General features: G+C 36.7%; 1 protein-coding gene across 1 annotated transcript in view; it reads left to right on the top strand.

Moving 5' to 3' along the window:
- Nucleotides 1-918: 918 nt before the first annotated feature.
- LOC150087117 (protein O-linked-mannose beta-1,2-N-acetylglucosaminyltransferase 1-like) overlaps nucleotides 919-15586 on the top strand; it is a 275054-nt gene continuing 260386 nt past the window's right edge. The window contains exons 1-3 of the mRNA XM_090372379.1: nucleotides 919-942; nucleotides 1369-1434; nucleotides 12769-12882. Coding sequence (XP_090228505.1) covers nucleotides 919-942; nucleotides 1369-1434; nucleotides 12769-12882 — 204 coding nt within the window. The remainder of the gene's footprint in view (nucleotides 943-1368; nucleotides 1435-12768; nucleotides 12883-15586) is intronic.

Genomic DNA, 15586 nt, shown 5'->3' with positions numbered 1-15586 from the left:
AAAAAAATTAAACTGATGATACATATCAATTAAACTTTTGATTCATGCATACTTATAGGGATATATATCGTGTACACAAGGATATATACACTGAGTGATCACTGAATTACAACCACCTACCTAATACTGTGATGGGTCACTGTTCACACAGATAAAAGGTGCTATTCACCTAGCCATTGACTCCACTGTATGTCTGAAGATGTCCATGCTGGTTGCAAGTCTATACAACCTTACTTCCCATTCCAGTGCATCCTAGAAGTATTCAAATTGGATTGAATTCAGGCAAATTTGAAGGCCAATCAAAATGGCTGATATGTACCCTGTGTTCCTCGAACTACTTGTGCACATGCAGGCCCGATGACATGGCATGGCATATTATTGTCTTGGAAGATCCTGTGTTTCTGTATCAGAAGAAATGCAACAACAGCAGGGTACACATGGTCTCCTAAGAGCTGCCAGCAGACCTAACCAATGAAACTTTGGTCCATCTGCATCAGGAGGTGCTAGTTATTGCCAAAAAAACATGCCCCATATTAAGTAACCACTGCCGCAAGCCTGGATAATGGGTCCATGGTCTTTTGTTGTTTGTACCACACATTAAGGCTTTTGTTGGCATGTTGTATTAGGTATTTGGACTCATCTGACCAGCACACTCATTTTCAGTCCTGCAGTGTCCTACCAGCATGTTGTTGACGCCATAGCATTTGCCATCGATTATGATCAGTTGTGTGGAGAGGGTGTCTCTTCGGTCATCTGCTGTGGAACCCGATACATCTGAGTGTGCGACACATCATTTGGGATGTTGTTCTTGCATTCTCCATATTGCATTGTTGATGTCGACTATCACACAGTGACCTGCTTGAGCATATAATGTGTTGCATCCTTTGCTCACCACAAACATCCAACTTGCTTAATCGTATGCAGTTTTGTTGGTGGGAAATGGTTTGACCTATTTGAAACCATAGTGGGCCTTGAGCAACTGACAAGACGTACTGTTTCCGATACGGATTCACTTGAGGAATCAGCTCCCACAACCATGCCATTTTGAAACTCCATGATATCTTTACTATATCCAATAGTTGCTACTTTATCACTTTGACTGGCACGACCAAATGCAAATGACCACTGCTCAAACTTACTAATATGTTTGTTTTTTTTATACTGCAAGCTATACAGCATAGTCCATTATGGATGGGGGTGGTCATAATTCAGTGATCACTGAGTGTAGTAAGTGGTGCATTTTTCACTTGGGGATTGTAGAAGAGGTGAGAGATAGGTAAAAGGTTAAGAACTAATGTAATAATTTTTATGTGGAGTATTTTTTATGGCTAATTAAGTAATAACCCCCCCCCCCTTTTTTTTTATAAGATACTTGAAGATGCTGAGGATAATAAAGGAAGAGGGATACACGTTTTAGTCCTAAACCAAGCTACAGTGAGTAAAATACATATTGAAATTGGAAATATTAATAGAAAAATTTATTTAAGTAAAAGCAGTTTATTTGAAGTGCTGAATTTTTTTTTTTTTTTTTTTTTACTGTTGAATTTTCTGATAATTTGCAGATAAAGCATATTTAATTCTAATATTACAATTGAACTCAAAAAAATAAATTAAACATGGTGTAGTGGTAGTAGTAATGGAGGCATGTGATGCAAGAAAGCAAGCATTATGAGTTTATGAAACATCAGCCAAAAAAAAAAAAAAAAAACCAATTTCACACATCCATTCCCTCTAAAAATTTATCCAATGAATTTATTTAAGCTATCAACTTCCACGACAGATAGAAGTTTGTTCCAGCAATTAACCACCCACAGGCTAAAGGCAAATTCTGCACATCTATTCTACAATTTGAGGAAGTCTTTCCTCAATTTGAATTTATGCCCCCTCAGGTTCGTAATTTGAGCAAGCGGAAGAATCCCACTTCTGGCATTGGCATTGCTGTGGTAACAACTTTATCTACCTTAACAAACTCTTCAAACTTGCTGACAAAATTCTTATGCTTCTTCAAAGTCCCGCATTCCTTAAATTGCTATAACATTTGTTTTCTTTACTGTGTTTTTATATCATATTCTCTCCAAAGCCGTTCTTTCTGAAACAGTGATCATTACATTAGCTGTGGTACTCTTCCAATCAAAAACAATATTTTGGATAGCATCCAAGTCTTTGACTGCAAACTGCTCCCTCCTCTGTTATGGATCAAGTATCTTATCAAGCAAGCTCTTATATGCTCTCTTAAGGTTATAAACAATGCCTTGATCCAGTGGCTGCATAAAACTGGTTGTATGGAGAAGTAAGAACAACATCCATATATTTGTCAACCTAAGTGCTTCAGCAGAATGAGCTTTGCTACAATCTACAATAATCAAAATGTTCCTTTTTTTCTGAAGCTATTTTTCTGTTCCCTCTCAATATCCAAGGCTGAAGAATTTTGATCATAGGCCAAGCACTTTGATTGGCCTCATAATTGCAGGGCAGTTGGTTGACTACTTTAAAACATCTTGATTTGGAAAATTTACTGACTACAGTTCAGTGCAGTTTTGTACTTCCATCTGCATTGCAGCATAAGACAATAGCGATTTTTTTTTGTTTACTTAATTTTCTTACATTAAAAGAGTCTTATTGAACAGAAAGCTTTGTACAGCAAATTACAAAATATACTTGCCTTGTCAAGATTAAAAATATCCTTTGTGCTGTACTTTTCAAGAATGGACTGAACAAAACACAACCTGCTATTGTCCTTTCTTGTTGTTTGTTATTTGGTTTTTAGGAGCGTTAGCAACTAAGGCCATATTGCTCCGAGATATGCGGTGGTCATTCCCTGACCTTTCCGCATCCTCCATATTTGGTGGTGACGGGCTCGAACCCCGGTCTAATCAAGAAGCGTGTGCTATGCACTGCTGCTCCTTCCCACCTGGCTATGGAGGCACCTATCCTTTCTTTGTCAACTGATCTAGACTCACTGCAAACATTTTGTTAAACTAAGTTATTCCTATCCTTATATTTTTGGAGCCAAGCCACCTGCATTTGTTGGCACAACTTGAAAAGTTTTGTTTCAAGCTCTTCCCATTTTGCACCAATTTATTTCGTGTTTTTTTTTATTGCTGCTCTGCTGTCTGCAAGATGACAGACTTTAGGTTTTTTTTTTTTTTTTTTTTTTCAATATAGTAGATAAAGGAATATTGTATTCTTTTGTCTATTATACTTAGCTCCATTCTATCGAATTCTTGTATAATTTCCAGTTTAATTTCCAGGACTAATTCTCTCCATTTACACTTTGTTACTATAACTGCTAGGTAGGGAATAATATAAATAAACTTTGAATTTATTTAACAATATCAGCTCAGATCCTTTCAAAAATGGCACAAAAAAAATATTCTATAACCAGGAGTGGTCCCAGGATTTTCTAAAGTGGGGTGGGGTGGGGAGTAAAGCAGTTAAACAGCAGGACTAAAGCAGTTTTCAGAAAATCATTAAACTTGAATTTTTGGTAGGAATAAAAAAATCCACATTATTTGGATCACAAGTGGAGGGCAGTGGCACCTTTAGCTGCTACCTGGATCTACAACTGAAAAGGGTGCAACAATTGCAAATGACCTGAAAGAATTAGTCTTAATCCTATAGAGGGGTGGAGGTGATGTGGATTTTTTTTTTTTTTTTTTTTGGCTAATGCTGTATAAGCTTGTTTTCTTGCATCAGTTGCCACCACTAATACAAGTTAAAATCCCCTGAAAATGGTACAATTCATACATTTTAAATAAATTACCATGATAATGGAAATAAAATAAAGGAGTACTTCACTAAATGGCAGTAAGTTTACAGAAGATCCATATTTTAAAACTGGCAAGTCATGAGCTTATTGGGAATAAGAAAACTTTTTTTTCAATAGCTGAAAAATTTATTTTTTTTGACTTTATGCTCTTTTCAAAATAAATCAATCATACATCGGACTTAAACTATCCCTATCCCATATCTCTTAGAGGGGAACAGGTATCCTGTGTGTTATCAGACACTTAGCCAAAAACAGTGATGGATCCAATATCTCTCTATTACAGAAGATTTAGGAGAAGTCCGGTTGGCCTGCCTCCCTAAAATCCACTCATGCACACCTTCTTGATGGTAAGTCCTGTTACGTCACTTAGGTGGCAACGAACGTGTAGAGTGGTTCTCTTCAAGACGCCTGGTCAGCGTGAAGAGGAAAAGACCAAACCCTCCAGCATATGACAGAACAACAATACAAATGGCCCTCAGTCCCCAGCAGCTTTCACTCTCCCTCTTACGGCAGCGAGAGGATCAGAGTGGAAGCAGAGGGTGCTAAGAATCTCTGGGTACGACCAGGCTGCCATGCACGGAAACTGAACTTGGCCTGTTATAACGTAAGATCACTCATCGGTGAAGACAGGATATTAGAGTTGGAAAAGGAATTAGAAAATGTGAATTGGAATATCATCGGTTTGGCTGAAACAAGAAGAAGAAATGAATCACTTATAAGTTTATCAAGTGGAAATCTGCTGTACACCAATGGAAACAGTGAAAGGAGTGAAGGTGGAGTTGGGTTTCTGGTCCATAAAGATTTTAAAAACAACATTTTAGAATTCACAAGTACATCACCAAGGGTGTCAAGACTAATACTCAAGATTTCTAAGAGGTACAAGCTAAAGATTATAATGATTTATGCACCAACATCGAGCCATGATGATGAAGAGGTTGAAGAAATGTACAACGAAATTGAGAGAGTCTTCTAGATGAGCAGAAAACCCACTACACTATTATTATGGGGGACTTCAATGCTAAGGTTGGAAAAAGGCAAAACAGTGCAGAAAGAGGAACTATAGGAAATTTTGGAATTGGTGAAAGAAATAAAAGAGGTGAAAGACTTGTAGAATTTGCAGAATCTCAAGGACTGTCAGTAATGAACACTTTTTTCAAGAAAAGGGTGAACAGAAAGTGGACATGGAAGAGTCCAAATGGATTAACAACTAATGAAATCGACTTCATCCTCACTAACACAAGATATATTGTGAATGATGTTACCGTCCTGAATAAGGTAAGTGTTGGAAGTGATCACAGAATGGTAAGATGTACACTTGATATAGATGTAGGGAAGGAAAGGAAAAAACTGACTCGAGTAAATAATACAAAGGTCTTTGAGATAACAGAGGAGGAGAAAAAGCAGTATGTACTGGAACTTAAGAACAAGTTTGAGCTTCTGCAGACTGCTCAGGACCAAGATATCGACGAGAAATATTACAACTTTCTGAAAGTGATAAAGCCCAAGAAACCTATAGGGAAAAAGAAATCCAAAGAAGAAAAAATTAGTCAAGAAACACTTGTCATGATGAACCGAAGACGACAAATGAAGAGCAAGAAAAACACTGACAGGGAGAAAATTGAGTATACTGAGTTATGCAAAGCCATTAGAAAATTTAACACAAGAAAAGTAAACAAGCATTAAGGGAAAACAAAGGATTTAAATCAGCAGCCATGAGCAGTAATACAGAAAGACAAATGATACTGAAACTGAAGAATAGCGATTGTGTACTTATAAACAGCAGAGAAGGCATAATTCAAATAGCAGAAGACTACTATAGAGAATTATACAAAGAGCGAGAGAATGATGCCAGCAGTGGGGAAGATGGTTTGCAAAGTAGCAACACATACGACATACCCAATATTCTTCCTGATGAGGTAGAATATGCATTGAAGAAAATGAAGAATCAGAAAGCCCCGGGGGAAGATGAAGTTACTGTAGAGTTGTTAAAATTGGGAGGAAGAGACATAACACAAAAACTGGCAAGGCTCTTCACAAAGTGCATTAGAAAAGGTGTGACGCCTAAGCAGTGGAATAATGCAATCATAGTTTTGCTGCATAAGAAAGGAGATAAATCAGAAATTGGAAATTATAGACCAATTAGCTTGTTATCCCACATCTACAAGTTGTTCACAAGGGTCATTACTAACAGATTAGAAAGAATACTTGATGAGAATCAACCAAAAGAGCAAACTGGCTTTAGGACAGGATTCTCAACTATGGATCCCCTGCATGTAATATCACAGCTAATGGAGAAAGCAAATTAATATAAAACACCATTATGCCTGGCATTTGTGGATTATGAAAAGGCATTTGACTCCATACAGCATAAGGCAATGTTTCGGGCACTGGAAAGACAAGGCATTGATACCCCATATATTATAATTTTGAAGAAAATATATGAGAGTGCTACCTCCTTTATTAGACTAGACAAAGACAGTAGGAAATTTAAAATCGAGAAAGGAGTTCGACAAGGAGACAGAATATCTCCGAAGCTGTTTACTGCTGCCCTTGAGGAAGCTTTCAGAAGATTAGACTGGTCGCAGAAAGGAGTCAATGTGAACGGAGAGTACCTAAACCATTTACGATTTGCAGATGACATTGTGGTCATAAGGCACGATCCCAAAGAATTAGAGGAAAATCTTAATCAGTTATGCACAGTTAGTAAGGATTTTGGACTAAAGATGAATATGGCTAAAACAAAAGTAATGATGAACAAGTATGCCACAGAAAGGGAAATAATGATTGAAGGAGCAGTAATTGAAAAGGTGGAGTCATACACTTATCTGGGACAAGTTATTAGCTGTAATAATAATAAATGGCTGGAAGTCAAGAGAAGAATAAATTTTGGATGGATAGCATTCAGGAAATATAGTCACATACTGAAGAGCAATATCCCAGTTTGTCTTAAACGTAAAATAATGAACCAATGTATACTCCCCACCATGACTTATGGAAGTGAAACTTGTGCACTCACCAAAAGAATGGAAGAGAAGCTGAGAACTACACAGCGAAGAATGGAACGAATTATATTGGGAATCAGACTGTTAGATAAGAAGAGAAACACATGGATTAGGCAGCAAACTCAAGTAAAGGACATTCTTATCAAAACTAAAGAACTAAAATGGTCTTGGGCAGGACACATAGCTCGAAGACATGATGACAGATGTACTAAGAAAATAACAGAATGGTACCCAAGAGGAGCTAGAAGAAAACCTGGAAGACAAAGGCAGAGATGAATAGATGAAATTCATGAGTTTTTGGGTAGTAAATGGATGGCCAGTGCTCAAAACAGAAGGAACTGGAAAGTTACTGGAGAGGCCTTCATCCTGCAGTGGATTGAAAATGGCTGATGATGATGATCCCATATCCCTATGCATCTAATAATTATGTAGAACTTAGTCTTGCCTGAAAGGTGGGCTTGCTTGCAGTTTACTATAACTGTTATTTACTACTTTGGCAATAATTAAAGTATTTTCTGAATCTATCTCCAATGGTTGATGGGATATTTTTTTCGTTACTGGATTACATTTTCTGAAAATGTTGGTATCTGTAAATTTTGCTAGCAATTGGCTGTGACTGTTAGTCATAATATATCATTTCTATAGAGCAGAGGTTCCCAAACCCTTATATTTTGAGCCCCTTAAAATTTTTCATAAATATCATATTACTCTCCCCCTCCCAAGTGCCAGAGCAAGTGCAAATAATTAGATTTGACATAAAATTTAGCTATAAATATATGTACATACATCTACAAATTAATTTATACTTCAATACATTTAATCTCAAAGAAATAAAAGATGATTAAAATACAAATAAATAGAGATAAATAAAAAAATGCTTTGTACCAGGATTAGTGGGATGGTTTGTCCATATTTCCTTTAAAAAGTGTTTCATGAAAACCAGTGTTCTCCGACGAAAAAAAAATGAAGTGTGTCCCAAGGGAAGGGCCATGCCCCACACTTACAATATCTGTACTCTAGAATATTATTCTGTAGAAGAATGCTTTTAGAATTTTTGTATTTTAGAGCTGTTGTTTGCTCTAATTTTAATTATCTGCTAATAATTTTGTAATTAAGTAATTTGTATGTATTGCACTTCTTGCTTACTCAAAAACAAAAAAATAATAATATATATATATATATATATACATTAGTAATTCAGTCTTGTGACTGATCAGTTCCTCTAATGAGCTGTTGCCATCTTTGTCTCTCCTGTGCTGTTTGTTTTAATTCCTCAAAATTTTGAAGCCCTGCTTCATCCAGCAATGTCCTGATAAAGGTCTTTTTTGGTCTATCCTTAGGGCACCTTCCCTCCACAGTCCCCTCCATTGCATCCAGAAGCAATCCACCATGTTGAATCACGTAACCCACCTATTTTAGTCTAGTTGATCTTGTTCTACCTAAAATTTTCCTTTGCTGTTGGACACATCTTAATACTTTCACATTGCCGACCGGGCTAGCCGGGTGGGTAAAGTGCCTGCCTGGCAACCCAAGGGTCGCGAGTTTGATTCCCGCCTCGGGCTTGGATCAAAGTACTGCAAAAACCTTGGGAGGTGCATTATGGCCACAGAAGCCTATGTGCCAACAACTACCAAAAAAAAAAAAAAAAAAAACTTTCACATTTGACACTTTTTCAGTCTATTTAATTTTTTCCATCCTGCACCAGCACTACATCTCGAAGGCCTCAAGTCTCTTTTTGTCTCTCTTTGTTAGAGTCCACGTCTCTGTTGCATATAGTGCCACTGACCAGATATATGTATTTATTATCGTCTTCCTAATTTCTTGTGACATCTGCTGTGTAATCAAGGACAGTTTATTTTTGAAAGATTGTTTTGCCCTTGCAATTCTCATCTCAGTTTGACATGAAATATCCTGTGTAAATAACTGCCCCAGATACCTAAAGTACTCTACCTGTTCTTTTCTTACTCCATCGATCTCAATTTAGAAGAGAATTAACCTTTTATCAATCATCCTTAGTTTTCATAACAACTCCAGGGGGCTCACATCTGGTGAGTATGGGCTTGGCACACCCAGGGTCCTGAGCTGGATATCATCATTCTTCTCTTCCTTGGCAATTCCCTTCTACATCTCTCTCTTTCAGGGTAACTTAGAAATTATTATTTTTTGGCTGGTGCAGCAAAAGCCTCAGGCTTCTTTGCGCCATCTCTCTCTCTCTCTCTCTCTCTCTCTCTCTCTCTCTCTCTCTCTCTCTCTTGCCTGGTACAGCATTAGTCTTAGGCATAATAATAATAACATTTATCTTCATTCCATACTTCAGTGCTTTCTTATTTAGTCGTTTGATCATTTTTCATTTTTTGCAGCATAGCAGGGCAACCTGCTACTGTTGTTGTTGTTGTTGTTTGGTTTTTAGGAGCATTAGCAGCTAAAGCCATATTTCTCTGGGGATATGCAGTGGTCATTCCCTAAACTTTCTGCAACCTCCATATTTGGTGGTCACGGGCTCGAACCCCGGTCTAATCAAGAAGCGTGTGCTACGCACTGCTGCTCCTGCCCACCTGGCTACGGAGGCGCCAACATCCTGCTAGCATGGCCTGATCATATGCAAACTTAATAGCCTGTATGTACTTTTCATCTATTTTAACCACCACTTCTTATTCCCAAGTGCCTCGTTTATTATCATTTCGGCAGAAGCATTGAACAAATTAATTAATTAATTAATCGGATTAATTCCATCAAAATATTGATTAAACATTACATCAGTTTGTAAAACATATATTACAGTATTTATAGAACGGTATACCAGGGGAATCAAATGCCAAATGAAATTTAATAAGAATATGGAATATAGTAATAGTAATCATGGCATGTGATGCAAGAAAGCAAGCATATGAGCTTATGTAGCATCAGCCAAAAAAAAAAAAAAAAAAAATTTCACACAACCATTCCCTTTAAATGTTTGTGCAGTTCCTTCTTAAATTTATTTAACCTATCAACTTCCACAACGACAGATGGAAGTTTGTTCTAGCAATTAACCACCTGCTGGCTAAAGGCAAATTTCCGCACATCTATTTTACAGCTGTATTTCCTCAATTTGAATTTATTCCCCCTTAGGTTCGTAATCTGAACAAGTGGAAGAATCCCATTAGAATTCAGCATGCTCAACCCATTCAACGTCTTATACACCTCAATCAGATCACCTCGCAATTGCCTAGTCTCCAGCCGCTGCAATTTGCAGAACTTAAACCTCTCTTTGTAAGAGGTTCCCTTCATTCCCCTCACCAGTCTTGTTGCCCTTCTCTGTACACGCTCAAGCAAATCTACATCCTTCCTAAAATGAGCCCGCCAGACCTGTATGCAGTACTAAAGACGTGGCCTGACCATTGCCTTATACAGAGGGATAATCACCTCCTTTTCCCTGCTAGCAAAATTCCTGTATATCATTGACAAAACCCCATGACCTGCTCTTGCAGCCTGTCTTCATTGTTCAGAAAACTTCATATCTGACTGCACAATTACTCCTAGGCCTTTCATTTTCTGGCGCCTCCGTAACCAGGTGGGAAGGAGCAGCAGTGCGTAGCACACGCTTCTTTATTAGACTGGGGTTCAAGCCCGTCACCACCAAATACGGAGGATGCGGAAAGGTCAGGGAATGACCACCGCATATCCCGGAGCAATATGGCCTTAGTTGCTAATGCTCCTAAAAACCAAAATAATAACAACATACCATAACTTTCATTTTCTACCGCTGTCAATGTAGTACCACACAGATGGTACGTTCCTCTGGGGTTACTTTTACCCATATACAGTACTTTTGTACTGCATTTGTCAATGTTAACCTTCAGTTGCCACTTCTCAGCCCATCTTCCCAAATTTTCTAGTTCCTTTCGCAGTAGCACACTGTCATTAACAACCCTGCCAACCTTTGTATCATCTGCAAACTTCGACACTAAGCCTGATATACCTTCATCAATATCACTGATAAATATGCAAAACAACAGTGGTATTCAGAGTAAAAGTATACCTATAGAGCCATAAGGCTAAGTATTTAAGTAACCTAAGTTGACCTTCATTAAGTAACCTTCATTGTTATACCCTATAATTAGACACATCATTTATAATAAAATACAATAAAATAATATAATAATAAAATGATGAAGCAAATTACTTATAAAAGGATACAGTGAATGGTGCAATGGCGAGGGATGACACCACACAATACATCCTATCAATAATTTTCTAAGTCTATCTGTTTCTGTTTGTTTACCTAGGTTTGCCTAGGTTCAAATACTCTAAAATTGGAGATTTTACAGCAAATTGGCAGAATAACAGCAAGCCCGACAGATAGCAGTGAATAAAAAATAATGAAAGTGAATGCCAACTAATAATTTTCTTATAGGTTTATTTATTAGTGAAAAGGAAAGACTTTTGCTGAATTAAGGTGAAAAGGAGGAGGAGGAGTAAGGATAGCAATAGTACCTCAATTTCTCTCCTTACTCCTCCTTTTTGCCTTAATTCAGCAAAAGCCATTATTTTTCACTAATAAATAAACCTATAAGAAAATTATTAGTTGGCACTCACTTTCATTTTTTTTGATTGACTACTATCTGTTGGGCCAGCTGTTATTCTGGCCCAACAGATTATTCAGTTTGCTGCAAAAATATAACACAGTTTGTATCTATAATTTTAGAATATTTGAACCTAGACTAACTGGCAAATAGCAAACAGAAACAGATAGTCTTAACCGATTATTGATAGGGTATATTGAATGGTGCTAACCCTTGTAAACGTACCATTCAGTGTATCCTTTTATCAGTAATTTGCTTCATCATCATTTTATTATTATAATTATTTTATTGTATTTTATTATAGGGTATAACAATGAAGTCCAACTTAGGTTACTTAAATACTTGGCCTTATGGCTATACTTTTACTCTGAATACCTATATTCTTATTAAATTTCATTTGGCATTTGATTTCCTTGGTATACCATTCAATAAATACTGTATATATATATATATATATATATATATATATATATATATATATATATACACAGGGTGTTTCAAAAGTGATGGTCAATAATTTAAAGGTGAACTGGACTACAATATGCAAAAAAAGCCTAGTAAACATTGGTCCTTAAGTGAATCGTTTTAAGAGATATTGCACATTTCTAGTTGAGATTCACCACTGACAAAGTGAACTGTACAGAGTTGGGATCCACCACTGACTTGTTTGTTTAGGTTAGGTTATGCTCATTCTCTCCGTTTCGCCTCTCTCAATGCTCTGAGATGTAGCAGGCACACCAGTACTTGTCAAAGGATAGTCAACATGGAAAGAGGTTACAGCAACAAAGAGTATGCAGACATGCACTCCATGTATGGTAAGCCAATGGCAGTGCACTCGAGGCTGCACATTTGTACAAAGAAGCATTTCTCCACCAAAGGCAGGCGCACATTGTACGAAGAAGCATTTCTCCGCCGAAGGCAGGTGCACCCTGATGAATGTGCGCCCAGCAGGTGCACATTCATCAGGGTACATCAACGCCTTGGAGAACATGGATGCTTCACACATGAAGTATGAGCAGGTAAGCCCAGAAGCATAACACCTGATGTTGAGGAAAGGGTGTTAGAAAGAACATCCTGTAACATGTAACATCTGTAAAATCCTGTGGTGTTGAAACCAAAAATTAAAAATATATTATCTTATGTTTAATAAAATCACCCATAGTGAAGAATTCACAGCTTTTTTGCTAAACTAGTGCTCCCATAGCCAGTGGCGAATCTTAACAGAAAATGCATTATCTCGGAAACTGGGACTTTTTTGCTTATTTTAGTTTGTACTTTTCACCTTTAAATTTTTGAAATGCCCTGTATATGTGTGTATTTGTGTGTGAACTGTCTGTAATTAGTTAATCTTTAATGATTGAAGTTACCCATCAAATATAATAGAGAAGTATTTTTGTTATGATATGTTTATATGCTTTATTTTTTTTTTAAGGGAAGTGTAATGGCTCAAAGAATGTTCGATACGTACTCTCCTCATGAAGACGAAGCAATGTCACTCTTCTTGAACATGGTATCTGATGGTCGTATACTTATCTTTACAATCAAGGTAATAGAAAGTCACAGTGTCATTACATCTAGATTTCTTATTGTGTGTTCGACATTAATTTCAATAGTTATTTAAGCCATAATATGAGAAAAGGTGTGAATATACTTGGAATATAATTGCTTCAGAGCTATTCTAAAATGAATGCATTTGACTGTGCTAGCTGTGAGGTAGCTGTAATGTGTAACAATTGTGGTCAGCACAGTGGCTATTACTGTCTTTCTTCCACCCTGTGTGGAAAAAGCTTGCGTTCCCATTCCCTTCAGAAACTTATGGGATTTTTCATGCTGTTGCTAAGTTATTTGTTCTTAAGCAAAGATTAGCTAACTTTTTTATTCCTGGCAGGGGAGAACTGTGGACATGTGGGGGAACTATAGCTTTTCATCTCAAATAAGCAAGTCAATCCTTAAAGTACTTAAAATTTACAGACAATTTATTGAAACCTTTTAGTTTCAGCCAGTCCTCCTATAAGAAAGCTGGAGGATGCTAGGATTGTAACTTGTATTCATAACCACTTCCTTCTGTCATGCAAACTGAAAGGGTTTGCATGACAGAACCGTAGCCAGGTGGGCAGGAGCAGCAGTGCGTAGCACGTGCTTCTTGATTAGACTGGGGTTCAAGCCCATGACCACCAAATACGGAGGATGTGGAAAGGTCATGGAATGACCACCGCATATCCCCGGAGCAATATGGCCTTAGTTGCCAATGCTCCTAAAAACCAAATAACAACAACAGCAAACTGAAAGTAAGCAAAAAAAAAAAAAAAAAAAACACAGTTACTATCATATACGTGTGGAAATAAAATTGATTTTCAGTATATATACAACTGAAATTAAGTAAGGATTTCATTTAATATTAATAAATCAACATTTAGAATTATCAGATCAAAATATTTGATTAAGCAAGAAATACCAATTAATATACTATTCCACTATGATTATTATTTATTATGATGGTAGTTATGTTTTAATAGAATAACCTCTAAAGGAAACAACTCTTTTAAAGTCATAATTAGGAAAATATTTATCAATGTGGAATACATGCATTGTTATAATACATTTATAAGCTTAATGCATTATATGCATTCATTTCCTTTATAATGATTCTGAAGGCAAAATGAGAAACATTTAAATATAAAATCCTGTTTTATATTTAAGAGAGAGAGAGAGAGAGAGAGAGAGAGCACGTTTTGACAAAATTATACTGTTGGTTGAATAAAGTGTATATTTTGTTATATAAACAACTTAAAAGAAATTGGTATTATTAATATTCACTTAATCAAAATTAAGTGAATAACACAATAAAAATTGAAACTTATTAAAAGTGCAAGAAAGATATATCAAAAATTCATTCATCTTAACTTGTAAGAATTCTAACTTCACATCTAACTTATAAGAAGGAGAAAATCATATTTTCTCCCTAAACTCCTTAACATCAATTTCCCCTCAAATTTTTTAACAAAAATGCCGTGCCAACCTTTGTGTCATCTGAAAACTTAAACAATAAGCTTGATATATCTTCATGAATATCATTAATAAATATGAAAAACAACAGTTGCCCCAGCATTTTGAACCCTGATAGACTCCACTAATAACATTAGTCCAACAGGCAGTGACTGTGCATAATTGCTCCCTCTTCTCCTCGTCAACCAATCCATTATCCATAGCAGTAACTTTACCCTAGTGCCAAACTACTCCAATTTGTACAGCAGTCTTTTACGGTAAAAGTATCAAAAATGTTTCTGCAATCTGAGCATGTAAGGTAAAAATTATATTTTGCATCCAGTTCCTTTGTTACTGCATCACAGTATTCAATTGCATTGTCAGACAAGATTACCCCTTGAAAGTTCCATGCTGTAACTGTATTACTGTTTAGTGAGACAGTTGTAGTTATGGCTCCTACTTCTTTACATTACTTCTTTAGCCAGTGACTTCATTATTTTCCCTGGATAGAAACTATTTAGAATAAAAACTAGCAAGCCTTGGTTTTCAATTTTGAAATCTAAGAAAGCCGTGGCTGATCTTGTGAAACTTAAGACTCACAATTGAAAAATTCCTTACTTTTGGGGTTTATGCTACCAAAATTTATCCTTCCTTTTCTGCATCCAACCCAAGGAATGGCTGTACATTATTTGTAGAGCTTTATAGCAGAGCAGTCAATACTGCTCTTGTTCAAGAATTGTTAATGTTACTGGAAGATTCTATCAGGGAAATGGGTAACAGAGGAACTAGTGTGTGTTTGCCAGGAGAAACAATTGCTAATGTTACCAACAGATTGTCAGATTTTAAGGGAGGTGTATAGAGAGCATTATTATTCATGGGAGGGCATGATATTAAACAAACATGACCTGATGATTCGTTGGATAAATATAAAAATGCTGTGAGTTAAGTTAGAATGTGTCTGTGCCTGCCCAGACAGAAGAGGGTTTATATGCAGCAAAGCATTGTGCATTAATTCAAGAATTTAAGGACTCTTCAGGGCTTTTTGGGGGGGGGGGGGGGGAAGGGAATTTTTATGCATGGGCTGCACTTTGAAGGAAGAAGGAAGCAGTTTTGTGCAGACAGTATTCATTTAAATAAGGTAGTGCAAGATTTTTGTCAGTGCTATTGAGGGTACCTTAAGGCTTCAGAGAAATTGCTAGTTAGAAGGGAGAGGGGTAATATAGATGTGCATTTATCTGATGATATGGGTCAAAGTAATGCTTGCA

This window comes from Mastigoproctus giganteus, chromosome 4 (genome assembly GCF_048544385.1).
Source record: "Mastigoproctus giganteus isolate SK-2022 chromosome 4, ASM4854438v1, whole genome shotgun sequence".
NCBI lineage: Eukaryota > Metazoa > Arthropoda > Arachnida > Uropygi > Thelyphonidae > Mastigoproctus > Mastigoproctus giganteus.
The sequence above is the reverse complement of the archived record's forward strand: the minus strand, read 5'-3'. Positions and strand labels throughout refer to the sequence as shown.